This window comes from Natator depressus, chromosome 3, assembly GCF_965152275.1.
Source record: "Natator depressus isolate rNatDep1 chromosome 3, rNatDep2.hap1, whole genome shotgun sequence".
Classification (NCBI taxonomy): Eukaryota; Metazoa; Chordata; order Testudines; family Cheloniidae; genus Natator; species Natator depressus.
The window spans coordinates 123,296,590-123,324,005 of NC_134236.1; the positions used below are offsets into that span (position 1 = coordinate 123,296,590).

A 27,416-nucleotide genomic window follows, 5' to 3' on the forward strand; every position below is an offset into this window, starting at 1 on the left:
GATTCCCATTGACTTTGATCACATTACAGTGCACCAGGATTTCCTGAGGATTCTGGATGGAGGGTTGTTGGCAAAGTGATTAATTAATTGGGAGGCTTTGCAAATTTAGTGTACTCATTTTACATTAAAAAATGTTGGGGGGAAGGGGAAACAGAATTCTTTGAGTATTTAAATTGGGAAGAAACCAAAAGAGTTTTATAGAAAATCCTCTAAAAACCCACTTGGCCCTCCAGCCATTGGAGATTTTTATGTGCATTCTGAGGAATTTTAGTGTGTACATATATATATATATATATGCTATATTTCATAATCATTCATTGCTTACTCATCAGAATACGTTACAATCATCTGTCTTTCTACTTGTTATGAGGTAGGCAAGTATTTTTATCTCTCTTTTACAGATGAGGAAACTAAGGCAGAAATGTTAAGAGACTTGACCAAGACCACAGAAGGAGTTTGTCAGAACTGGGATTAGGATATAGTAATCACCTGTTCTCAGTCCCAGGATTAATCCTTTAAACAATGATGCATCTGGTTCTTACCTTTTAACTCTTCAACAGAGACTGTAGCTAAGCAGATTACTGGGAAAGAGCTTGCAGAAGGCAAGTGCTATCACTGGAAGCCTTGGCATCACTGTCCATTCTCTCCACCCCTCCCACTCTGCTTCTGACAGTCTAACTGATCTGGGGCCCTTTCAAAGTTGAAGGACCCAGGCCATGGTTTACACTGATGCCAAAAGCCAGCTTTGGACAGCTGAAGAGAGACTAAAGAGACCATGATCTTCAGGAAAAATGAATGGGAAAATGTTCAACTCTAGGAAGTAGTTTTCATTGCTTAATATTATCTTTCTTTTTCCTCCTTTATAATGTTTAGATTCTAGAAATTGGGAGGTGGGGGGGGGGTTGGCAGTAGTATGAAAGCAGAGTTCTGAATCTCATAGACATAGATTTTAAGGTCAGAAGGGACCATCGTGATCATCTAGTTTGACCTCCTGCATTTTGCAGGGCACAGAACATCCCCCACCCACTCCTGAAATAGACCCCTGTCCTCTGGCTGAGTTACTGAAGTCCTCAAATCATAGTATAAAGACTTGAAGTTACAGAGAATTCCCCATTTATACTAGTTTAAACCTGCGAGTGACCCATCCCTCATGCTGAAGAGGAAGGTGAAACACTCCCAGGGTCTCTGCCAATCTGACCCAGGGGAAATTCCTTTTCAACCCCAAATATGGTGATCAGTTAGACCCTGAGCATGTGGGAAAGACCCACCAGGCAGATACCAGGGAAATAATTCTCTGCAGTAACTCAGAGCCCTCCTAATTTAGTGTCCCATCTCCAGCCATTGGGGATTTTTGCTACTGGCAGTTGCCGATGGGCCACGTGCCATTGTAGGCAGTCCCATCATACCATCCCTGCCATAAACTTATCAAGCTCAGTCTTGCAGCCAGTTAGGTTTTTTGCCCCCATTGCTTCCCTTGGAAGGCTGTTCCAGAACTTAATTCCTTTGATGGTTAGAAACCTTCGCCTAATTTCGAGACTAAACTTGTTGATGGCCAGTTTATATCCATATGTTTTTGTGTCCACATTGGCGCTTAACTTAAATAACTCCTCTCCCTCCCTGGTATTTTGTGTCAAGGCCAGTAATAAAACTGTTAAATAAGAGTGGTTCCAAGACTGACCCCTGAGGAACTCCACTAATGCCTAACTGATAGGTCTCAAAATGTTATTGTAAATGGGAAATTATCATCAAGCTGGTGTGTTTTTAGGGGGGGTCTGTTGTATTAATTTTGATGGAATATATGGGATAAATTTGTGGGCCCAATTATTACAACAGCTCCCTCTGGGATCAGTTCTTGGCCTTACGCTATTTTAACATTTTTATCAATGACCTGGAAAAAAACATAAAATCATTTCTGATCAAGTTTGCAGATGACACAAAGATTGGGGGAATGGTAAATAATGAGGACATGTCATTGTTTCAGAATGATCTGGGTTGCTTGCTAAACAGGGTGTGTGACGGGTGTCGGTCCTCCGAGCCCATAGGGGCGATGGAGAGCAGTGGTCTTTGTAGCAGGCCTCGGCCCCACCTCCCGGGCGTTGGGGAATTAGCGGGGAGGTGGGCCGGCCGGAGTCAGTAGCGCGCCCCTCCGGCAGGGGAGCGCCGGCACGAGTCAGTAGCGCGCCCCTCCGGCAGGGGAGCGCCGGCACGAGTCAGTAGCGCGCCCCTCCGGCAGGGGAGCGCCGGGGTAGGGGAACGCAGGCCCACCCAACTCCACTGCGTTCCAGCCCAGGGCCCTGACAGTGGCGGGAGGCGAAGGTCCCACCGCTGGGTCAGCGGGCAATCCGCACCCGCTGACACAACACACCCACCCCACGGTGTAGTTGGGCCCCTGGGCTACTTCCTACCCGGTCTCTCTCAGGCGGGTCGCTCAGGTCCCTCCATCTCCTCCGGGTATTCGGCTGCAGGCAGCTCTTGAATCTCCATCTCTTCCGGATAATCCGCTGCGGGCAGCTCCGGTTCTTCCGGATAATCCGCTGCGGGCAGCTCCGGTTCTTCCGGATAACCCGCTGCGGGCAGCTCCGGTTCTTCCGGATAACCCGCTGCGGGCAGCCCCGGTTCCTCCGGATAATCTGCAGGCAGCCCCGGTTCCTCCGGATATTCAGCGGCCGGCAGCCCTGGTTGCCACAGGCCTTCCCCCCGGTAAGGCCTCTCCTTGCCCAGGGGTTCACCTTGGTCAGCAGCAGGCTTGCAAGGGGGCAGCCTGTGTCTGTCTCCCTCCCTGGTGTTCTCTTCACTGGGCAGAGAGCCCCGCCCTTTGTACTTCCTGTCCCACCCTTCCCCTTCCGGGGATTGGCGGAAGCTCAGCCTGGCCCCGCCCACTCAGACCCAGAGGGTGGCTTCTTACCCTCTGGTTCGGAGGGGAGCCACACTGGCTCCCTACAGGGTGCTAACAAAAAATATGTATTTTAATATGTCCAAACGTAAAGTCATACATCGAGGAACAAAGAATGTAGGCCATACTTACAGGATAGAGGACTCTATCCTGCAAAGCAGTGACTCTGAAAAAGAGTTGGGGTCATGGTGGATTATCAGATGAACATGAGCCTCTAGTGCAAAGCTGTGACAAATATAGCTAATACAGTCCTTGAATGTATAAACACAGGAATATGTTGTAAGAGTAGAGAGGTTATATTACCTCTGTATTTGGCACTGTGCAACCACTGTTGGACTACCATGTCCCGTCCCCATGTCCACAACTCAAGAAGCTTGTTGATAAATTGCAGAGGGTTCAGAAAAGAGCCGTGAGAATGATTAAAAGATTGGAAAATATGACTCCAGGAGCTCATTGTGCTTAGTTTAACCAAGAGAAGGTTTCTAGCCATGTTCAGGCTAGAAATAAGGCATACTTTTTAAATAGTGTGTTTAATTAACCATTGGAACAACTTACCAAGGGTTGTGGTGGATTCTCCATCACTGGTAATTTTAAAATCAAAATTGGACGTTTTTTTTCTAAAGTGTATGCTCTAATTCAAACAGAAATTAGTTCAGGGGAGTCCTTTGACCTGTGTTATACATAGAATTGGAATAATTAGATTTTTTTATCAGTAAACATTGTTAAATATTGATTTTATTGAACATGCACAAACTGATGAGAAAATATTTCCGTCGATAATTAAAATGTACAGTAAGGCAAAGTAAAAAAAATGCTCCTTTAGGATTTATTTGAATTTAATTTAAGGATATTTACTTTGTATATTTTGACATGTTATGTTGACAATTTGTGTTTTAACACTTACACATTTTTTACTTTTTAAATCTCAGTGCATATTGTAATTGTCTGACCCACCCCAATAATTTCACAGAGGTGTGAAAATTTAAATTGATAAAAATAGAAAAAAATGCTTAAAAATAAACATTGATATAATCTGTCAAAATTATAAAAAAATAATTCGGACAAGCCTAGTTATATCGGACATCAGACTAGGTGATCACTATGTTCCCTTCTGGCCTTGGAATCTCTTAATATATCATTTTATTATTATTTAATATTTGTATTGCAGTAGTGCCTAAAAGTCCCGATTATAATTGGTCCCCCAGTGTGCTTGTCACTGTACACGTAAATAACAGTAAGATGAGCCTTGCCCCAGAGAGTGAGAGTATGTGTTGAGAGACAACAGGTGAATGGAACATAGTAGTGATGATTAGTGTAATAAGGAGCAGCCACAATGTATCAGATGTCTAGCTGTTCTATATGCCTTTCTACTTGTATAAATTAGAATTGCTATTCTTAATGATTTATCTTGTCGTACTGAAAGGTTTAATGTTATTTTACTGGAACATATATCTTTAAATGTTTGAGTTATTCGTAGTTAACACAATTTGGCAAGAAGTATAGCTGGGAAAGAGTAAAGAGTCTGAAGTTTTTTCTAATGCCTCGTGATGGATGAGTTGGAAGTGTTGAGGATTGCTTCATTTTATTTTTGAATAACTGACTTTTTCTGTTTCCATGATGAAATAATTGGCAAGGCTTAGTATCAGAGATTGATGAGACTATGCCTGTTGTGGATTGTTGAGAGTGGGATTGCCTCTTTATGTTTTATTTCCTTTTTAGAGCATTGGTCTGTATTTCAACTGTGAACTGTCATATTGAGTTGCATCATGTGGCGTCATGCTGCATTATTAAATACATGATCTGACATAATGCAGTTTGACCTACAAAACTTGATTGTACTTGACATGACACATCAGGTCAGAAGGCACTAGTGTAGGTTAGATGATTGGAGACAAAGACTGTTCCTTGAAGGAATCACACTGGTGATGGGACAACTTTAACACAATGGCTATAACCTTTTTCTTTCTCTTCCCCATTTGATTTGTTTTGCAGCATCACTACAATCCGCTTTAGTTAGGAAATGCATGTGATAAGATTAATAAATCAATGTCTACAAAACAGGCTAAAGAGAATCTGATAGGGTGAAATAACTAAATATTGGCCTAGGTCCCAAGGTAGTTAGCCCAGTGAAGGCATTTCTCACCTATTCATAGAATCATAGAATATCAGGGTTGGAAGGGACCTCAGGAGGTCATCTAGTCCAACCCCCTGCTCAAAGCAGGACCAGTCCCCAATTTTTGCCCCAGATCCCTAAATGGCCCCCTCAAGGATTGAACTCACAACCCTGGGTTTAGCAGGCCAATGCTCAAACCACTGAGCTATCCCTCTCCCCCTTAAAGCACATTGAAGGGGGTTTTAGATTAGAGAAAAAAATCCAGCTTCAGTTAAGAAATTGATAGAGTGAAGTTTATAGTGTACTGGAAAAGCTTGTTGCAACTAGCAGTGTATGGCACTGGTCAGAAAGCACAGTATTAATGCTAGATAGATGAACTTGTCAGCAGGATCTCTGCAGGCACAATATATAGTGACACTGGAGGAGATTATGGCAGTAGTAAGCCATTGGCTTTTCTTGAGTATCTCCTATGCATCTCTGCTTTATACAATATTTTCATTTGAGGGGAATAAGTGATCTTTATATACAAGAGGTAAATATACCAATCCATAAGTATTTATGGACAGAATGGCTGTACTTTCTGTGCAGTCTTAGGCTCCTGGTACTGCAGCTTGGCATATATCTTCTTGCCCCTCCATTCCAAGAGAATAACTTTGTAAAGCATGAGTAAATAGATTTTTGTCCCTGTATTCATAAATTTTCATGACAATTTTGTAAGGCTGTCTAAAGGCTTATATCATCTAGAAAGACATAGGGCTTTTTGTTTTATGAATAACAGCTGCAACATTCTTTGATTTCCATTGGCTATATGCACATCACCACTATCTTGCCTGTCACTCAGGCCTGGAACCTTGGTATCATTTTTGACTCAGACCTCTCTCTAAGTCCTCACATATGAGTTATAACTAAATTTTGCAGATTCTTTCTGCAGAACATCTCTAAGATATGGCCATCCTATCCACCCACACAGCTAAAACTATTGTCCAGGTTCTTATAAATTTACATCTCAATTATTGCAGCATCCTTATGTCTGGCCTATGCCTGTTTGTGACCCCAACAGCAATTGCCTCAAGTGCTTGGAGAAATCACATGTGAAGGAAAAGTGTCACATCTGTAAGTTTTTGACCCAGGACCCAGAAAGAGTGTGATATCTGTTTGAGGGCTCTCCTCATGGAGGCTGCCCTCTGACTGGCTTCCAAGCCATCCCGGCCGGACTCTACCCCTAGTACCTCAGCCTTGGTGTGTAGTGCACCCGCGGCACTGGGCTCCTCCTGGTACCACTCTCCATTGCCAGTGCCCAGAAAGAAGTCCAAGAAACACGGCTCCCTGGCACTGGGCAAGAAAGGACATGGGGTATTGGGCAAAGGACCCAGTTTGGGCCACCCGCCCACACCAGAGCAACATGGATATGCCTCCCCTGTAGGGAACTCTTAGCCCCGTAAAGTATCCACCACCAACTCCCAAGAGTGGTAGGGAACCCAGACTAGTGGCAGGATTGACGCCTTCCCAGGCTCTCCCTGCACCTAGAGAGCAGAGGCCTCTACCAGCGCTGCCGGCACAGCGTGTGCCACAGAAAGCAGCAAAGGCTCCTTATGAGGGCAAACCAGCTGCCAAGACCACCCAGAGGGCAGTTGAGCACTGCCAATCTCCTGAGCCAAGGCAGTGCCCTCTGACTCTACGCTGCAGATCTCCAGTTTCTCAGCCCAGATCCTCAGGGGCTCACCCTAGATCACCAGCACCGTGTTCGCGGTCTCCACCCTGTCGACGTGGGTCACCTAGGAGGAGGCGCCATTCTCCATATTACCGGCACCGTTCACTCTCCCACCGGTCGTCTTCTCAGTACAGGTGCCTGTGACATTCTATACCTTGGGGTAGCATCCTGTAACCCCCATATTCTTCATTTATATATAATTGTGATATTGAAAATAAAGCAGGCGGGGTGAGGTATCAGGGGAAAGATTATGATCTGCTGAAAATCATTTTTTAGTCTAAATATATATATCATTAAGTTATGAGAATGTGTTGTACGGTTGTCACAAAAATATGCTGTGGGTTTGGGAGGCACCCAGATATTAGCTCTCCAGAGACAATGAGAAGGGAGGTAACCAACACCCGGGTTGGTGCTGAACAGACATAACCAGCCATTGTCCAGCAAGGGAGCTACTATAAAATGACTCACCTGCATAAGGCCATACTAGGGGAATTGCTCAACCTTGCCTGGGGATTGAGCAATGCCCGCCAGACATGCTTGGACTTGTGTTCTCCAAGTACTTGGGACTGAGGGTATAAAACAGAACACAGGGACCCCATGCTGGACCTTTCTTATGCCCCCATGTATGCTGCAAGCAACAAAGACACTCAGAAGACTGAAAACTCCCACAGAGGAGACTGGCCCAGGTTTAAGGACTGCAATATCCAGTGGGGTAAGAAAAACTGCTTAATCTAGATGTAGCCCCCTTTAATAGGCTTGAGAGTTTAGACTGCATGCTTATATTTTATTTTATTTTGGTAACTAACTCTGACTTTTTGCCTAGCACTTATAATCACTTAAAATCTATCTTTTGTAATCTATAAACTTGTTTTACTGTTTCTTTACCACTGAGTTTATATGAAGTGTGTGGCAAATCTGCTCAGGTTTGCAAAGTCTGGTGTATATCCACGTTCCACTGATGAAGTGATGAACCAATTAATAAATTTGCATTGCTCACCTTGAGCAGTGCAAGACGGTATGTTCCTGAAGTACAAGGCTGGGAGCTGGGGGGATTTGGTTGGTGCCTTTCTCTGTGCGATTCACGAGTGGCTCTGGGCACATTAATGCAAGTTAGCTGGGTGTGAGGCTCCACATGCTGTTGTGCTGAGAGATCACGGCGCCTGGAGGGGTTTGCTGCTTGTCACTAGCAAGGCATTGTGAGAGACAACCCAGGCTGGAGAGTTAAGGGGGCACAGCAGTCCCACAATCCCAGGCTGCACCCCAGGGATCCCGTCACAGTTCCCATCACCAGCTCCGTCACCTGCTCCGTGGCAACGATCTCCGTTGTGGTACCAGTCCTCCTATTCGAAGTGCCAGTCTCCAGCAGCGATTATCAGCTGACAAATGCAGGCATCGACGGCTCCCCCATGGTCACCGGAAGAGGATTCCTCTGGAACGGAAGGGCAGTTTAGCCCCTTGCCAAGGCATCACCGGTGTGATTGGGCATCAGAGGCTGTGTCGACTTCTACGGTGCTGCCTTGGCATCACAGCCAGTGGCCAGTGCAGTGGCCCTATTGGAGTGCATCGAGTGATGCCAATGCCCCCTTCACACCATTTGTGGGCCACTGTCTCGAAGCAATAGTTAATGGCACCAGCGGCACCAGGCTCAGTGTGGGAAACACACTCAGAGGTTGGGGCAAAGGAGTCAGTACCCACCCCAAAATCCCCTTCCCCCACAGGGGATGATGCCCCAGGGCCTCCCGCAGCAGTTCAATTGTCATCCTCATCCCCGGATGAGGTGGGAGTGGGACCCTCAAAGGCCAGCCTGCTGGATGATTTTAAAGAACACCAGGCCCTGCTTCTACGGGGTGGCCAAGAACTTGGGTTTCGAGGTGGAGGAGATGGCTGAGCAGGCAGACACCTTGTTCAGTGTGCTCTTGGTCTCTACCCCTGCCCATGTTGCACTACCAGTGCATGATGAGGTCCTGAAAATTGCCAAGGCCCTCTGGCAAACCCTGTCATCCATCCCTCCCACCTCCAAAAGGGCCGAAAAGAAGTACTTTGTCCCAGCCAAAGGGTTCAAGTACCTATATACCCACGATGGCAGCAAGGTGCTCTCTTCAAATGGCATGAGATGCAGCTGACTTGGTGGCTAGGTTCGTTGCATTGGCGGTGGTCATGAGCACAACTCCTGGCTTCAGACCACTGGCCTGTCCCAAGAAATGCAGTTCTCAGTCCAGGACCTCCCATTTGATGGGAATGGATTCTCTACAGAGCAGATGGACGCGAGGCTGCATGGGTTGAAGGACACTTGGGCCACCCTTTTCTCACTGGGTATGTATACGCTGCAGTCTGCAAGGAAACAGTTCCAGCTGCCCCTGCTGCCAAGGCCTTGCCAGCCTTGACAGCAGTCTCAAGAAGGGATAGAGACACAAGCTTTAGTCGTCACCATCCTTACTCCTCCCACTCACCCACACAGCCCATCAAAGCATCCAGGGGCCATAAGTGCTCATTTTCAGGGTGTGCTTGATGCCCCGTCATCTCCCCAGATCTACCTGTTTCTTTCCTCAAGGGTGTCCATCCCCACCATTCGGCCTGGTTGCAGGTCACCTCGGACTGCTGGGTACTAAAGATAGTATCTTGAGGCTATACCCTGAAATTCTCGGCCACCCCTCCCTCCCACCCCACCTCTTCCCCGTCCTTCTTCAGGGACCTGTCTCATGAGCAACTCCTCGTTCAGGGGGTCAAGAACCTGCTGTGCCTGGGAGAGGTGTAGGAGGTCCCTCGGGACATGGAGGGAATGGGGTTCTACTTCCACTACTTCCTGATCCTGAAAGCAAAAGGGGGCATCATGCCTGTTCTAGACCTGTGACTCCTCAACAAGTCTCTCATGAAATTGAAGTTTTGCATGGTCTCCCTGGCCTCCATCATCCCCTCCCTGGATCCGGGACACTGGTACGCCGCCCTCAACTTGAAGGACGCTTATTTCCATATTTCACAGTCACAAGTGCTTCCTCCCTTTCATGATGAACGGACGCCATGTCCAGTTTAAGGCACTGCCCTTTGGCCTCTCATTGGCCCCAAAGGTGTTCACAAAATGTATGGCACCAGTGGCCACTTACCTAAGATGTTGAGGGGTCCAGGTATTCCTGTATCTCGATGATTGGCTCATCAAGGACAGATCCTCAGAACAAGTGTAGAGGACCCTTGATCTGGTGCACATCACCTGCTGCCACCTGGGCCTGTTGATAAATGACAAAAAATCTACCTTAAGGCCCGTGCAACAGACAGAGTTCATTGGAGCGGTTCTCAACTCCCATGGGCCAGAGCCTTCCTTCCAGAGGCATGTTTTCATACCCTGTCGGACCTGATCTCCCATGTGAAAAACCAACTGCTCACCACAGCTCGCACCTGCCTGTGGTTGTTGGGCCACATGGTGGCATGTAAATACATGGTCAGTCATGCCCAGCTCCATCTCCAGCCTCTGCAGGTGTGGCTGGCATTGGACAACAGTCTCAAGAGACATGACCTAGACCAGGTAGTCAGGGTGCTGGATTGCATCCGGTTGTCCCTGGGTCAGTGTTGGAGGGAGTTCCTCCAACACCTGGGCTGGGGAGCCCACCAGGGTTAGCTCAGCATGCAGGGCTGCTGGTTGCGGGACAACCTGGCCCGCCATATCAATGTCAGGGAGCTCAGAGCAGTTCATCTGGCCTGCCAGGCTTTCTTGCCCCATGAGAAGGGCAAGGTGGTGCAGGTCCTGACGGACAATACCGCCGTGATGTATTACATCAACAGGCAGGGCAGAGCCAGGTTGTCTGCCCTTTTCCAAGAATCTCTCTGCCTCTGGGACTTTTGTGTGCAGCATGTCATTCATCTGGTAGCCGCGCACCTGCCTGGGACCAAGAATGTATTAGCAGATCACCTCAGCAGGACCTTCTCATCTTGCCTGAGTGGTGTTAGCCGATGGCCAGGGATGTTTGGTGAGGTGCCAGCTATGCCCGTTTATACCATCCGTGACTTTAACCGCTAGGACGCACTGTCCCTTCGCGGCGGGCAGCCCGGGCTAGGCTGACGGATGCCCCAAGGTCCTAACCACCCGTGACTTTAACTGCTAGAGCTCAGAGCTCCTTCGCAGCGGGCAGTCAACACTGACTGACAGGTGCCCCAATGGCAGCACTAAGAGCCTCTCCACACCCGTGACTTTAACTGCTAGAGCTCAGAGCTCCTTCGCAGCGGGCAGTCAGGATTGACTGACAGGTGCCCCAAGAGTTTGCCCCGTGGAGGCGGCACAACTCAACGCTAGGCTCTTAGTACTCTCACCTAATGGCCAGGCTTTATAGCCAAAACGGCTGAGGTTCTTTTAATTGTGTTGGCTGCTTTACAGTAAACCAGAGAAACAAGTCAGGCTTATGCATAAATGGTTACCAAAATTTATTAAACTAGATTCTAATCATGTGGTTACAAAATTGCTAGTGCCTACTTATTTAAGTGTAGAGATGTTACACACACAAACAAGTTACAAAACTGAAGCTACAATCCCAAAGAAAGAAAACAAAGTATAGAGCTCTATTTCAAAATATGTGTACACTAAAGATAGGAGATCAGGTGTGGGTGCTTCTTACCCTCCTTGCATCTCTCGATTCCAGCGGTGCCAAGCCAGGATCGGTCACTCAATTCCGCGGAAAGACGAATAAGGGACAAGGCTTAGGGACCCTCTTAGCTGCAGAAGCCTTGGGAGGCTGTCACTTATCTGACCAGCAGATAGATAGTGAAAAGCACTCAAAAATCATGGTGCTGTAGGTCCCCTACTTATACCTCTGTACTCCTTTATTCTCTTTCTCCTTTCTATGCCAAATTGGGGCTGGTCTGTCGGGGTGACGCCAGCTCTCGCAAGAGTAGTTCACACTTGCAAGGGAGAAACAATAAGTTTCGACTACTGGACACTTCTTTTATCAGGGTAAATATTTTCCCACCTAGGATGTTGGTGTGTGTGCATCATGCTGTTTTAGTAGGGGCTAAGAGCCATGTCTGTCACAGTGCCTCTGCCTGCTGTGAGCCTAATCGTTGTATATGTTCCCAGAGGCACATTGTAGCAGCACACCTGTGCTTCTCACAGCTTCAAAGGCTGTGCTGGAATTCATGTTAAGTGCCCTGTTCCGTGTGTTCCCAGCAATGCTGGTCTTGGGGGGGGGGGGCTGTCTGTCTGGCTACAAGTGGTCACTCCATCCAGAGGCAGTCAGTACATTCTTCCAGAGGTGGGGGACTCCCCAGGTGGACCTGTTCGTGTTAAGGAAGAACAGGAAGTGCAATGTGTTTTGTTTGATCCGGGGGGTGGACAGGGGCTCCCTGTCAGATGCATTTCTCATCCTGTGGTCGGGGGCTCAGATGTATGCCTTCCTGTCAGTGCCATTGATTCACAGAGTCCTTGTGAAGATCAAACAGGACAGGGTGAAGGTTATCCTAATAACCCCCACATGGTCTCGCCAGCACTGGTTCGGCACACTGCTGGACCTTTTAGTAGCTGCCCCGCTGTGGCTGCCCCGCCAGTTGGATCTGCTGTACCAGAACCACAGCAGCCTTCTGCACCCAAACCGAGTGGTGCTACACTTGACAGCATGGTCACTGCATGGCTAAATGCAGACAAATGAGAATGCTTGGCCCAGGTGCAGCAGGTCTTGTTGGGTAGCAGGAAACCCTCCACCAGAGTGACTTTCCTGGCCAAGTAGAAAAGGTTCACATGCTGGATGTCGGAACAGCATATGGGGGCACAGCAGGCCTCACTGCAGGAGATCCTGGAGTATCTTCTGCACCTCAAACTCCAAGGCTTGTGCCTGTCATCGATCAGGGTCCACCTGACCACTATTTCGGCTTTCCACCCTCCATTCCAAGGCAGATTGGTATTTGCTCACGATATGATGGCCTGTTTTTTGAAAGGTCTGGAGCATCTCTATCTGCATGTCTGAGATCCTGTCCCTCCTTGGGACTGGAATCTCATGTTGTCGAGGCTCATGAAGCCTCCCTTTGAGCCTCTGGCTTCCTGCTGTCTCCTGCTTCTCTCCTGGAAGGTTTCGTTCCTGGTTGCGATAACGTTGGCCCGCAGGGTGTCCAAGATCAGGGTGCTTACTTCAGAATTGCCCTATATAGTATTCTAAAAGGAGAAGGTCCAACTGTGACTGCTCCTGGTGTTTCTGCCCAAGGTAGTTTCCCAGTTTCATGCTGACCAGGACATATACTTACCTGTCTTCTTTCCAACACTTCATACATAGAGGAGGAATGCAGGCTACATGCCCTGGACATCAGGAGGGCGCTGGCCTTCTACCTAGATAGGTCAAAGCTGTTCCATAACCCTGATTCATCCCCAGAGCAGGTCCACTCTGTGCACTGGGGTAGGGGTTCTTTGGGAAGAAATAGTATGTGATAACATAAATAAAAACTTTTTTTTAACGCATAATCACAAGGGGGCAATTTAAGTTTGCACAGGCATTTCCTAACTTTTCTGGCATTTCCTAACTTTTGAGTGTTTGACTTTGCAACCTTAATGTTCTTTCAAATGTAGTTTTTTAAATGTAATTCTGTATAGATTGTATAATACATACCGTACTCTATGTAGACACATGAATGTGATATTTTAATTCTCAGGGAAGGTAAATAATACAGCTTGTTTGAAAAAATCAAACAAGTAACAAGAGACATTCTGTACACCATGCAATCATACCAAACTTAGAAACCCTGCATGATATAAGCAAACTGAAAAAAACAGAAATGCCATCATGTGGCATCATACTGACAGCCATATGATAAATCATCAGGGTTGGAACCTTTAGATTTGACATGCAGATCTATGTTACTAGATACCACAGAATATGCTGTGAGGAGAAAGTCTGGGATACCCACCTTAACACACTTAAAAGGGCCTTCAATATACAAGGACACTCCACCAAAGGAGCAGATCACTTCCACCTCTTGCTCCTTGCCCCAGATGCATTCTCCTTGCCTTCCCAGTCTCTACTTCTCAAGTTTCTCATTCCAGTCCCAGACTCTCTGACCAGCCAGTCCCAGTTCCCATCCCCTGACTCTGAGTCCTAGCTTCCTCTCTCAACCAGTCCCAGCTTCCCTTCCCTACCTCAGCTCCCAGTACCAGTCTCCTCTTCCTTCCTCCTCATTCTTACTCTAGTCTTCATGCCCCTCCATTCCCAGTCCCACCAGACTCCTTGTCCCAATCTACACCTTTTCCACCTCCCCTCCAGTCCAGCTTTTGTTGCCTCTATATTTGAATCTGATAGCTTCCTATACCTTTCTGCCTGGGTTGCAGTGGGGTAGTCACTGAGAGCATAGGACAGCCACAATTCCTGCTTTCAGTTCCAGTGCCCAGGCCTTACTTGGGAACAGCCATTGCCATGGTAACTCTGGTCTGGAATGAGCACACTCTGTTGCTTTCTAGGGATGGTGAATGCACAAGAAGCTGTGAGGGGATGGAGGATGCTCAATCATTGTGTGGGGATGGTTCATGCACAGTGTGGTCAGCTTTAGATGCAGTGAGAGGTCTGAGCATGCTCAGTGAGGATGGAATCTTCTTTGATTTTAGAAGCTAAAAATCTCAGAAGTCTCTATTCAGCATGCATGAACTGCAATTTTTCAAAGGCTTATAATTTGGGTAGATTTGCACAGGGCTAGCAAAAGTCACATCCCTGGCACAAAGGCCACTGCCCTGCCAAATTTCAAGTCCCTGCTCAAAAGTGTGAAAGTTCTAGAACTTTTCAAAGAATGGATTTTTTCCTTTCCTCTTTCTTGGAAATGATTGAACCATTTTGGATTACATTTTCCAAAAAATTCAACCTGAGACAGACACCTGGCCTGGAAAAGTTTCAGCCTGAATGGTTGAAGTTTTGCAAAGTTAAAAACAAAAACAGGATCTTATAATGGGAAATGTCAGGCAACCTTAATAAACATCATTTCCAACCTCACCTATAATATCTATACCGTGTCCTTATTTTAAAATTTTCCAATTATTACTGTAATTTTTGTCTGTATTGCAAGGTTTTTTGCATCCTCAAGATTTTGGCTAATTTCTACCTTGTCTTGTATGCTCCAGAGGAGAGGAAAAGGTGCAGACATGTCTCCCTCCTTACTCTCTGAAATCCCCTGTGTCCCAGCACTCCTGTACAGGAACCAGGTAGAGTGGTGCTCTGTTGGGACTGTATAGCAGGGGGTGTTACTATTGCGCAGGTGGTGGTCCCTAGCCCTGAAGTGGCTTGAGGAGTATAACCACTTACCAGTAAACACTGCTACATTTTGGATGTGTTGTAAAGAACACTGGTGAATGTTCTGCCATTCCAGTTCCCTGAGCCATCCTGTCTACATCTGCCATGTGAAGGTGGAATGGCTCATTGAACCCCCACTCTGCCATTATAACACCACTTCCCACACATACCCCGTGCTCAGTTTGAGTACAAAGAATCAGAATGTAGCCCTTTGGTTTCCTAACCAACTTTCTCCATTGTTCAAGATAAGAATATAGTACCATACTAATCTGCGATTAAGATTGCAAAGAATTTTTCAGGCAAAACAATCCATGGAAAAAACCCAGCACCTTAACTGGTAGTCAGATGACTTCTGATACCAATAATTTTGTAACTGCTAAATATTTTATAAATATTCTGGAAGATTTATGTCAGTAAAAGCTGGTAAATCCACTCATCCTCAAGAACCCATCTAATAAGTGATTAGCCTGTAGGAGGAGTGATGTTCCAGACTTTTCTGCCTTTCTAGTCAGCATCCAAATATATGAAGCAAAGAACATGAACATCTGTTTTAAATCTTTCAAATAATATTTTACAAACTTACCAAATATGTTCTGCACTATTAGTTGTTCATAAGATTTATTATGGAAACAATAGAATGATCTCAGCCAATCATAGTTTTAGGAAGTCTAAAGAGTAAGGCTCTTACTTATAATACTAACCTTTTTTAAGACTACACGTGTCTGATCATGCCATTCATTTTCCATACCAGCATTTCAATGGTTATTCACTTTTTATGACTGAGAAAATATGTATTTGCTCATACAAATTGAGTAACAGTCAGCTGTGCCCATATATATTTACTTAGTTTGAATCAACACCACCAGTTTGCACTTGCAAAATATAAAATTTTTTGTTTTCTTTTATAGGTCCAATGGTGTGTATACATTTTGTCTCCCTCCTTAGAAAAGTTGGCCCTGTAGTTCTGTCCTCAAATAATTAATCCTCGTTTAAACCTGCCCTCAAATAATAATCCGTCTAGCTCATGTTATTAATGTGCTGTCACTGAAAAGTCCAAGCAAATAACAGTGCAAATGGTTTTAAACACCCAGGAAGCAAGGGAAAATTGTGGATTTTTTTTCCTTTTTTGCTTAATGGCTTGTATCTTTTATCTTGTCACATAGCAGGAATAACATTCAGTAGCATAGAACTGCATTAAAGGACTTTTGCAATTACCAGACTCTTCAACTTATCTTTGGCATTTAACGAACCTCAAAAGCTGTTTATTGCTTCGTATACTTTGCCATTGTGAATATTAGCCTTTAATTAACTGGAAGTGATCAATTACTCTCTGATCTCAGTCTTTCTAACTACAATATTGCAGTGAAGTATTTTTCTCAAGTTGTAAAAGGGAAGGTTTTTTGTTAAAAACGTAATGGAAAACTTTCATAATGCCTTTGTTACTAGGTATAACAATGGAATCCATAACATGTAGGGGCAACACACAGAAGTGACTTTTAGTAAAAGTAAAGCATTCTGTTGTATATTTTTTAATATTTAGAGATTATGCAGTATTGTTTAGTTTACTCCAGTGTCCCAATCACAACGTTGCCCCCCTCTTAAAGGTTGAGAACTCATATACCTGGAAGGTTCTGAGAAAGATAATTTGAACATTTATCTTTTAGATGAATAGGGACATACTGTATGCATTTATGAGACACTGGGTTGCTTTAAATAAACAGAACCAAATCTTCCATCAGCACTACATAAATAAGTAATCATCCTATTAGACCTGGTTGAAAAATGCCAATTTTTTTGGTAGGAAATTTTGAAAAGAATTACGTTTCCAACAAAAATGTTGTGGTTTTTAAGTCATCTTCTCTTTGTTGTTTTATCAATTTCTTATCAACAGCTTCCCCTTGATGGTGCTCATTTGGTGCTTTAGGCAGAGGAGCCTGAACAGCATCACTGTGACATCAGGGGAAACTCCACCAAACATCACTCTCTCTCCCTCCAGTAACCCTAACCTTAAACCTTAATTTTACTGCTTTTCTTGATCATCTCCCCCCTTTGCAGACCCATTTGGATTCTGCACCAAAGGATTCTGCACCAAACAAGCACTGTTTATATGAACAAAAACAGTTTTGACTGGACTAAAGTAAATTGTCTGTGCCAGGGATAGTGTGAGGGGAGTTACTGTGCAAATTTCCATTCCATATCAGTCAACCAATATAGCTCCTGATCTGAAGAAATCCTGGCTATTCCAGTCCAGACCCTTGCACCCCCACAACTCTGTAAAAACACCACAGTCCTCCATTTGCTGAGACCTCACTTTGCTCAGCTAATAAAACCTATCCTACAAGAAGAAAAAATATTAGGCAAAGGATATTTGCCTGACCCTGTCTTCTTTCAGAAGAATCCCCTATAAAGGAAGAATCATGGAAGTGGGAAAGTTAGGCCTTATCTACACAGGGGAAATTGATTGGCATAGCTATTTTGGAATAACTGTTCAAGTATAATTGAGCTATTTTGGAATAACTCTCTCCTGGATGGACATTATTCTGGAATAAAATTGCCTATTTGTTTATTTATGTATATTATCATAGTGCCTTGGAGCCCTAGTCACAGACCAGGACCCCATTGTGCTAGGCACTTTACAAACACAGAATAAAAAGATGGTCCCTGCCCCAAAGTACTTATAATCTAAATATCAGCTGAAACATCAGACATATACAGACACGTATTTCGGGGGAGTACAAGGAAACAATCAGACAATATTGGTCATCATGATAAATAGTGGTAGCAGCACACCCATGGCTTAATGGTTGTCAAGTTTATTGTAAGGCATCGAGGAAAAGGAAAGTTTTAAGGAGGAATTTGAAGGAAGGTAATAAGGTAGCTTCGTGGATACTTATGGAGAGCTCCTCTCAAGTGAAGGGCATCATGGGAGAATGATGTGCTTGTCTGAAAATGTGCTTGTCTGAAAAGTGCTTGTCTGAAAATGTAACAAGTGGATGAGGAAGACTGGCATCATTGGCTAACTCGAGGCAGTGGTTAACATTTCGATAGTGAATGACAGATGATAGGCAGGGTGGGGATAGACCATGAAGCTCCTTGAATGTAAAGAAAAGTAGCTTAAGTTTGGCGTGATAGACAGGGAGGAGCCAGTGGAAGGATGCAAAGAGAGGGCTAATATGGTCAAAGCGATGGGTTAGGAGAATGATATTTGCGGCAGCATTCTGAATGGATATGTGCAGGCCAAAGACTGATTTGTCAAGGCCAGGGAAAAGGTTGTTGGAATAATCAAGATACTGAAAGCATGGATGACAGTTTTAGGTGTGTGGGTGGATAGAAAAGACCATAATATATAAATGTTATTGAAAAAAATCTGCAATACTTAGACGTAACACAGATATGAGGAGTGAGAGAGAGGTCTGAATTAAGATTACACCTGGGTTACAGGCCTGAGAGACAGTCAGAACAGTGTTTAGAGCCGGTCATAAATTTTTCAACAAACTGGTTTTTTGTTGTTGTCAAAACTGAAACTTTTCACTGAAGCGTATTGGTTTCAACAGCAAAGTATCTCAAGTCCAGGATGGACTTCTTGGTCAAAGAAAGACACCCACCACCCATCTCAAAATAGCCAATATCCTAGTTGTTAAGGCATTCACCTTTGATGTGGGAGAGCAGGGACATGAACATAATTCTTCCACATCCCGGCTGAGTACCCTAGACACCAGTTTATTCTAGTGTGTGTCTTTCCCTCTAGTGTGTGTCTTTCCCTCTCTCTGTTTTTTCCCAAAATTTTGAAAAGTCTTGCTTTTGTTCTGATATGGAATGAAATTCTGAAACTTCATAATATTCTGTGAAATGGAATTCTTATTTTCTGGCCAGCCATAGTGATATTGCTGACAGTGATTGAGAAAGGAGGTAGTGGGGAGGATTTGAACAGGGGAATTATGAGCTTAGTTGTAACCATATTGTGCTTGAGCTGATAGCTAGACATCCATAAGGTGATGTCAGAGAGACGAGATGAGATTTTAATTTGGAGAAAGGAGACAGGTCTGAAATACAGAGGCAGGTTTGTGATTCATCAGCACAGAGATGGTACTTGAATTTGTGTTTGCAGATGAGATTATGCAGAGATAAGGGATAGAGGAAGAAGAGAAGAGACCAAGGACAGACCCTATGGATTCCCCCACAGAAAGTTGAGGGGGGAAGAGGAGGATCCACTAAGGATATGCTGAAGGAATGACTACAGAGATAGGAGCAGAATCACTAGGAGAAGAACCAGGATAGAACAGAGTCACGGAAGCCAATAGAGGACAAGACTTAAAGAAGAGCATGGTTGACTGTGTCAGTGATCATTAGGGTCCCTTTTGGCCTTGGAATCTGTGAATATAAGACACGTCAAGAAAGATGAGTATGTAGTGTTGATTATGAGCTTTGGATAGGAAGACATCATTACAGATTTTGGCAAGAGCTGTTTCCTTGGAGTGCCAGGGACAGACGCCAGATTGGAGAAGGTCTAGGATAGAACTGGAGGAGACTAACTCCAGTCAGTGATTGCAGACAGTGTGTTGACTAAGTTTAGAGATGAAAGAGAGAAAGGAAATGGTGTGACAGCTGGAGAGGCAAATGGGATTAAGGGTAAGTTTTTTGTTGTTGTTGTTGTTGTTTTTTAATGGGAGAGCCCAAAGCCTTGTACTGTGAGGGGGAAAGCACCAGAGGTGGTGAGAGGTTAAAGAGACAAGTAAGAGGGAGGGGATGAGAGTGGACAAGAGGGAGATCAGGAAAGAGGATAGGGTGGAGTCACTGAGACAAGTGATGAGGTTAGAGGAAGAGAGCAGACAAGAAACTTCTGCATCTGTGATAAGAGAAGGAGAAGAGGTGTAGGAGGGGACAGGAAGGCAAGCCAAGGGGAAGGAGAAGATCATGTTGTATTATGCTAATTTTCTCTTGGAGGAAATTGGCAAGATCCTATGCAGAGAGAAGTGGAGGCAGTAGGAGAAGAGATACAGAAAGAGAAGGGAAGGAAGGCAGGGGGTATAGGTGTGACTTTAGGAATGAGGGTATAGGTGTGACTTTAGGAATGATGGCACAAGAGAGGCAGAGGCGGTGGTGGGGAGGCATGTGTGAGGTGCAAATGGTGGAGGCAGGGCCAGCTCTACAGTTTTTGCCGTCCCAAGCAGTGAAAAAAAACTGCTGCTGCAGACGGCAAAAGGAAGAAGCTGCCACTGATTTGCCGCGGTGGCGGGTGGAACAGAGAAGCCGCTGCCCCTTTCTAACTGCCGCCCCAAGCACCTGCTTGGAACTCTGGTGCCTGAAGCCGGCCCTGGGTGGGGGTGGTGAGAGAGTCAGGGTTAGGACCAATGTCACCAGACATAGGAGGAGGATGTGGGACCTAGATTTGTGCTGGTGGAAGAAGATAGGAGATCAGTGTGAAGAGGGGAAGAGGAGTAAGTAGAGATGGTGGGGATTGTAGAGGGATAAGACAAGATGGAGCCACTGAGGGTAGGGGACAGGAGGGGAAGGGAAGGCAGGGGAGGGTCGGGGAGGAGGAGGAGGATGGATACTATGATGCAGAAGATGCATGTGTTGAGGAGCCATGGGTGACTGGCAGATGAAAAAAATTACAAAGGAAAAAACAAAACAAAAAAACAAGCACAAGTCCTTGCTTTCTGGGAAATGTCTCCTATTATAGGAGGAGCCCTCTCACTCACCACTGCTGCCAATCATTGTCCCTGTTGGTGGCAAGGGGTCAGGACCAGGCTAAGATGTACTAATGTCAGCTACTCCTGGTCCAGCACTTCATCTCTACTGACTGGGAAGTGCTCCCTGTAATAAGCAGAGCCCCCAAGTTGCAGTCCCCATTGGTGATGAGGGATTGGAGACATAAACTCATTTTTATTCCAGAATAAAGCATCACAATGGGGAGCTATTCTGGAACCACTTAGTCTATAATAGTTATACTGGTCCATTTTCCCATGGAAACAAGGCCTTATTTCCAGGCCTGATTCTTGTTTTACACCAGTGTTAATGCATTGACTTTAGTGAATTTGCTTATAGAAGGCACAGAGTAGTTTTTTTGCAGAAGTTAATACTGATGGGGGTCACATTAACTTTAACTAGACATTGTAAAGAAATTTCTGCACATTATGAGGAGGATACTATTGTGTTTGGTGGCCTAATCCAGCTCCACCCCCTCCTCTTGGACACACCTCCTTGAGCCCATATTGCCAAAACCATACTGTTTGTACATTCAGGGCTGCTTAGAAACCTCTCCCTCTTAAACATCTACCTACTACTGTAGCCAGTATTTGTGTGTATCTCACCCCTCTCCCATGCCAAAAAGCAAAGGGGAAGTGATTTGTGTCTTACTTTCATATGAAAGCAAATAGAAAGATGCTTCCCAAGGAGACGTGTTCTTCTAGATGCTGATTAAAATAGCTTACACTTATGTATTGCTTTATATTTTAACTGCTTTACAAACCAGAAGTAATTAAACCTCCTAAAACATGTCAGGTATTGTAAAACTTGTGAGCATGTAGTATTATTTCTATTTTTAAAACGTGTGAAAACTGATGCAGAGTTTAAAATGAAAAGACATTTTTTCATGGGATGATCCAAAAAACAGACAATGCAAATTAGTACCTACAGGACAATGCAAACAAAATTCTAAATCTTCATTGAAGAGTAATACTCCTTTCCTTTAATGTCTATTAAAAACCCTAACAGGACACTTAAATTGAAAGAAGTATAACATGGGAAGAGTGAAATCAGTGCCATCTGCTATCTTATCAACCCCTTTTAAACCACTAACGTTTCTAAACAAATTTCAGCATTATTATTTTAAAAATGCAGTTGCATTATGGTTTGTTTGTATATGTGTTTTTTAGGTAAGAGGACCCCCAGTTGCAGGAGCATTTAAAGAAAGACCAACAAAGCCTACAGCATTTCGCAAGTTTTATGAGCGAGGAGACTTCCCAATTGCCCTTGAGCATGATTCGAGAGGAAATAAAATAGCCTGGAAGGTAAGTCAGCGCACAGCTGTAACAGCCAGCTGCATTTATTGAAGTGACATATCTCATTGCCAAACAAAGTTGGCTTATAAGTAAATAAACTGGAGTAATTTCTTAGCAAATGGAAGATGGTGGAGGAGCTGTTTGAGAAAGGCCCCCTGAGTCAGCCATATACTTGGCTAACAATTAAATTATATGTTGCAAAAAGGAAGATGACAGAGTTGCTTTGCCTGAGAGTATTGTCTCCTGCCCAATTTGTCTCTATTTCTATGAGGACCTGGCAACCCAGCCTATTTCAGGCAGTCCATCAAATGATAGAAGTAGCTGGATACAGTGAACAGCAGCCATTTATCTCCCCCAGATTTCACCTTCCTGCAGGACGCTTCCAAATGGAAGCTTTAATTACCTAAATGGATAGGTCAAGATTGCCTGCTCCCTGGAAATGCAGAGCAGAATACAAACGAAGGCAAATTCTCATTCCACGGCTGTACTCTCAGTATGCAGCATATGTCAGGCAGCGTAATCGCTGTCATACGTGCCCCTGTTAGAGGCTGACCTCCACTGCAGAAACCATTACGGCTCCGACATTTCTCTGACAAAAGGTTAATTGGCTTCAAAATAAATGTATTGCCGAATGACTCCATTCTAATGCGTCTGTGTTTCTCTTTAAAAGGCTCAGTGATGTTATTTGTAAAACTTGCCAATCTTCTAAGTAACTAGAGCAGGCTTTTAAATTTAATTTGAAAAATGAGTGCTGATCTTTAACCTGCTCCTGCTATTTAATTATTTTTGTTATCAAAGAATTACTTAACTTTTTGTGTTATTTATTGGGCTAGAATAAGATTTTTCTGGAAACAGAATAATAGTTACACAGGGTGAGCGTGATGTACATGAGGAAAAATACATCAGATCTGTAGAATTTGAATTGTTCATGTTAAACATGGTCCTAATTTAAAAATATAGCTCTGTTAATTCAGTGAATGGAAGCGGGATTTCACAATACAGGGTTTGATCCTCCTCTCACTGACATCAATGGGAGCAGGATTAGGATTATAGTGTGGAAGTGAAAGTACGCTGTTTAATTACTGGTTATTTGGATATAGCTTTTTACTTACCAGGCTATAAGTTGTTGTGAAGGCCAAGACTATAACAGGATTCAAAAAAGAACTAGATAAGTTAATGGAGGATAGGTTCATCAATGGCTATTAGCCAGGATGGGCAGGGATGGTGTCCCTACCCCAGGGGTGAAAGTAACATTATACACTTACCAGCACAGGAGCCTGGCTCTGGACCCCCAGAAGGGGCGGGGCCTCGGGCGGTAGCGGTGGCCGGAGCCCCAGGCCCTTTTAAATTGCTGGCCCCAGGGCAGCTGCCCATTTTGCTCCCCCACCCCGGTCGGTGGCTTAGGAAGGCGGGGGGGTGGGGTGGGAGGAAGGGACAATGACATTTAAGCACTGCCCTGGCAATGCTTTAACGTTGGCTACATACGGGCCAGACCAGTGGCCACTTTTTACTGGTATACTGGCCCGGCCCATACCAGCCCACTTTCACCCCTGCCCTAGGCTCTATTTGCCAGAAGCTGGGAATGGGCAACAGGGGATGGATCACTTGATGATTACTTGTTCTGTTCATTCCCTCTGGGGCACCTGACATTGGCCACTGTCTGAAAACAGGATACTGGGCTAGATGGACCTTTGGTCTGACCCAGTATGGCCGTTATTATGTTCTTAGGGTCTTAAAAAGTGGGAAACATGGAACAGACTGTAACTTTATTTCATATAACTATTAAATCAATGCAGGGAAACAAGACATAGTTCTTGCAGCAAGGGGAACCTGCAGCCAACCTCTCAACCATAGCTTTTCCACATTCTCCGTGAAAACTAGGAGATTCCAACATCCCCTCTGACTGGTCCATGGATTGACTTGGCCATGCCAACTTCCAGGATTTATCTTATTCACTCTAAACTCATAAAGAGGTCTAACTAGCCTTAAACTGCTCTCCAGCATTTTCTGCCACTGGGAGTCAGTGTCCTGAGATATTTCAATTTCTAACCGCATAACATTAAATTGAGAGATTCCAACCACTTTTACCCCATTTTAATTGCTACTTGGCCTACATATTCCCACCACTAGAACCATCTTGCTACTAGATGCTACTAATGACTCCTTGGCTAGTAACCAAGACCATTTGTGTACAGCGAAACTTCCAGGCAAATCTTAATGTCTAGAATAAAGAAGTTGTTCCCAATGTCTGAAAGGTGAATTGTGTTTGAATGGAATGGCCCTGGATAATCATAGGCTATGTTCAATGTGCCACGGTGCCGCAAACATAATCCAGGAAAGGCTTTCTCATTTCTCATAGTTCACAATGGCTCCCTCTCCCTCCAACCTCTGCAGTAACATGTTGGACCATAATACAGTAATATGGTCAGCAAGAGGTAGGATTGCAATGTCATCCAGGCCCTTTCTGATATTCCTAATCCCTGTCTGATGACCAAATTATACCACTGAGTACTACGCAGTTTAAGCATACACTGAAAAATGGGTAAGGTGGAAGATGGGCTTTTTTTGGTTCCCACCTTACCTTACAGGGGGACTAGGTAGAGATCTTGGCAGTTGGGAGGATACCCACTATTGCAGGACTGTGGGCAGGATAAGGAGAATGGTGTTCATACAAATGTTAATAGCTGTGGGGGTAGAGTTTATATTTTTGTCTTTGTTTTAAGACACAGACACATAGCTCAAATACAGACATACATCTGAATACTAATTTTCATCCATTATATTGACTTCTAAATCTGCCTAAATCATGAAAACAATCTAATATTGTTTAATCTGAAACAGATCTAATATTTCTCAGTCAAAACCTTTGTTTTCCTTTAGAGAGTTTGCTAGAACTGCATTAATAAATGAAACTAGATGTTGCCTTTAATGATACAATGTTTGGAAGAGATTTTTCTAGAAAATGCTTTATAGAAACTTCATTCTATTGCATTTATTTCCATGTATCAGCTGGTTTTACTGAAACAAGGACAAGCAGAGAAGAAATAAATGATGTCACATTTATCGTAGATATTTTAGTCTGATATTACCACATAGTATCACGGTTTTATTGTTTTTTCTTGTTCTGTTTATATGTGATGCATGTCATGGTTCATTTCACTCGTTAGCTTGTCTGTTCAGTGATGCACGAGAGCTAATGCAAGGGGAGTCTCAAAAATGTGATTTGTTCTGACAAAGGAAAACACCTCAGGATGTTCTTCCTTCCCATGAAATATACAATATTTAATTTTCTAATAATTATTAAAACATGATGTAAAATAATTATAATTATGAGACGTTAAAATAGTGAAAAAAATGTGTTGATCACTCAATTATTCCATTATAGCTGGGGTTAGACTCAACATGGTGGTCTTCAGTTAGCTGAAAAAAATCTGAGATTTATATAAAAACTAAGATCAATGGTCTAACAATATGTATATAGAGGGGGTTTATTGTGTCTAGTAAGCAAACACAGACCTGCAAACACTTATACACATGCTTAACTTTAAGTATGTGATTAGTCCCATTTAGGGAGTTGTCTACACATGAAAGTTATTCTAGAATAAAGTAGGGTGTGAATTGAAAGCAGAATAACTATTCCATGTGTACATAAGCCCTGTGTGCAGAATTTGAGCCATAATTAGGACCTGATTTTCCTCTCATATGCACTGGTAGAGTTGTACTGGTTTGAGAACAGTATCAATGGAGGACTACAACTACCTAACATGTTTTTAAAGGTATTAAATCATCTCTACAAAAGGTACTAAGTAGTGTTTAAAACTGTGTTAATAAAACCATGTTAGCTAATATGTTTTTAAAACACCACCTTTTTTTCTAGTTTAGACTGGGCCCTGGAGTTTTGAATTCATCCCTTCCCAGGTAAAGTTCAAGTAAATGGGCTTAGTGCAGGGGAATATGCAGAAGTTTAGAGGAAATAAAACCCAGGAGTAAGTGTGGATTGAATGGCCCCTCCGAGACATCTAATTTGGAGCTAGTTTCGAGATCTGCTTTGCCTGCACTTCCAGAGGGTTTATTCTGGATGTGTAATTTGTTGAGTTGCCTTTTACCATTTATAATTTGCAATTTCACAATGGAAAATGAAAGGAGATGTGCATTTTATGACTTTGAGGGGTTGTGACAATGTCTGATCTCTATCTGATCAACTGGAGACACAATACTATTCAGTGGATTTTTTCAATAGAGGCCAAAGAAAATTAGATTTTGCTACAACAAAGTTAACTCTTACTGTAGGTTTTTAAGTTTACCATGGCAAAGGGCATCTCCTTGGATGCTCCTGTAAAATTGGGTATTGTGCTTCAAAGGCAGTCATATTAGACTCTTTCTTCTTTTTCTCTCCCCCCCTTCTCTTTTTTATATTATTCAGATTTTTTTTCTTAAAAGGCTGTTTCCACCTGATAGGGGAAAACAGATAAATAAAATGTATTTATAATCTAGGGCTAGAAAAGTGCTCTATACAAAAATTTAAAAAAAAATTGAACCAAGCTTGAAAGAATAACAAATAGACAAAGTACTAAGTAACTCCGGCAGCACTCCCCCCCCCCCATACATTTAAGAATAAAAAGTAATACCAATCTAAACAATCTTGGTTTACAAACTATAATCAGTTCCCCATCTAAAATAAGAAGACAGGAACCTCTTAGTCATAGCATCTGCCTGTGTTTGTGGAAAATAGGCCCTTTCAAAGAAACTTGGTGTCTTTTATTGATGAGATTATAAAATTTGGTTGATAAAAGTAACAGTGTTTATGTAGTATATTTAAACTTCCATAGGGCAATTGACTTGGTACCACACAACATTCTGATTAAGAAACTAGAACCGTACAAAGTTAATATGGCACATATTAAATAGATTAAAAATTAGCTAAGTGATAGGTCTCAAAATGTAATTGTAAATGGGGAATGATCATCAAATGGGTGTATTTCTAGTGGAGTCCCACAGGGATCTGTTCTTGGCACCACTCTATTTAACATTTTTATCAGTGACTTGGGAAGCAGAGATTCTGAAAAAAAGATTTGGGGGTCATGGTGGATAATCAGCTGAACATGAGCTCCTGCTATGATGCTGTGGCCAAAAGGGCTAATATAATCCTTGGCTCATAAACAAGGGAATATTGCATAGGTGTACGAAAGATATATTACCTCTGTATTTGGCACTGGAGTGATGGTTGTTGAATACTGTGTCCAGTTCTGGTGTCCACAATTCAGGAAGGATATTGATAAGTTTGGAGAGGGCTCAGAGAAGAGCCATGAGAATCATTAAAGGATTGGAAAACATGCCTGATCGTGACAGACTCCAGGAGCTCAATCTGTTTATTTTAACCAAGTGATGATTAAGTGGTTACTTGATCATGATGTCTAAGTACATATATGGAGATCAAACATTTGATAATAGGCTC

At 43.8% G+C, this 27,416-nt stretch overlaps 1 protein-coding gene across 7 annotated transcripts in view; it reads left to right on the forward strand.

Moving 5' to 3' along the window:
* Window positions 1-27,416, forward strand: part of PACRG (parkin coregulated) — a 473,776-nt gene that overhangs the window by 137,493 nt on the left and 308,867 nt on the right. For all 7 annotated transcript variants that reach the window (XR_012638860.1, XM_074948742.1, XM_074948740.1 and 4 more), the window contains exon 3: window positions 21,836-21,970. Coding sequence is in view for 6 of the 7 variants with exons in the window: in XM_074948742.1 (XP_074804843.1) it covers window positions 21,836-21,970 (135 nt within the window). In the remaining variant the exon portion in view is untranslated. The remainder of the gene's footprint in view (window positions 1-21,835; window positions 21,971-27,416) is intronic.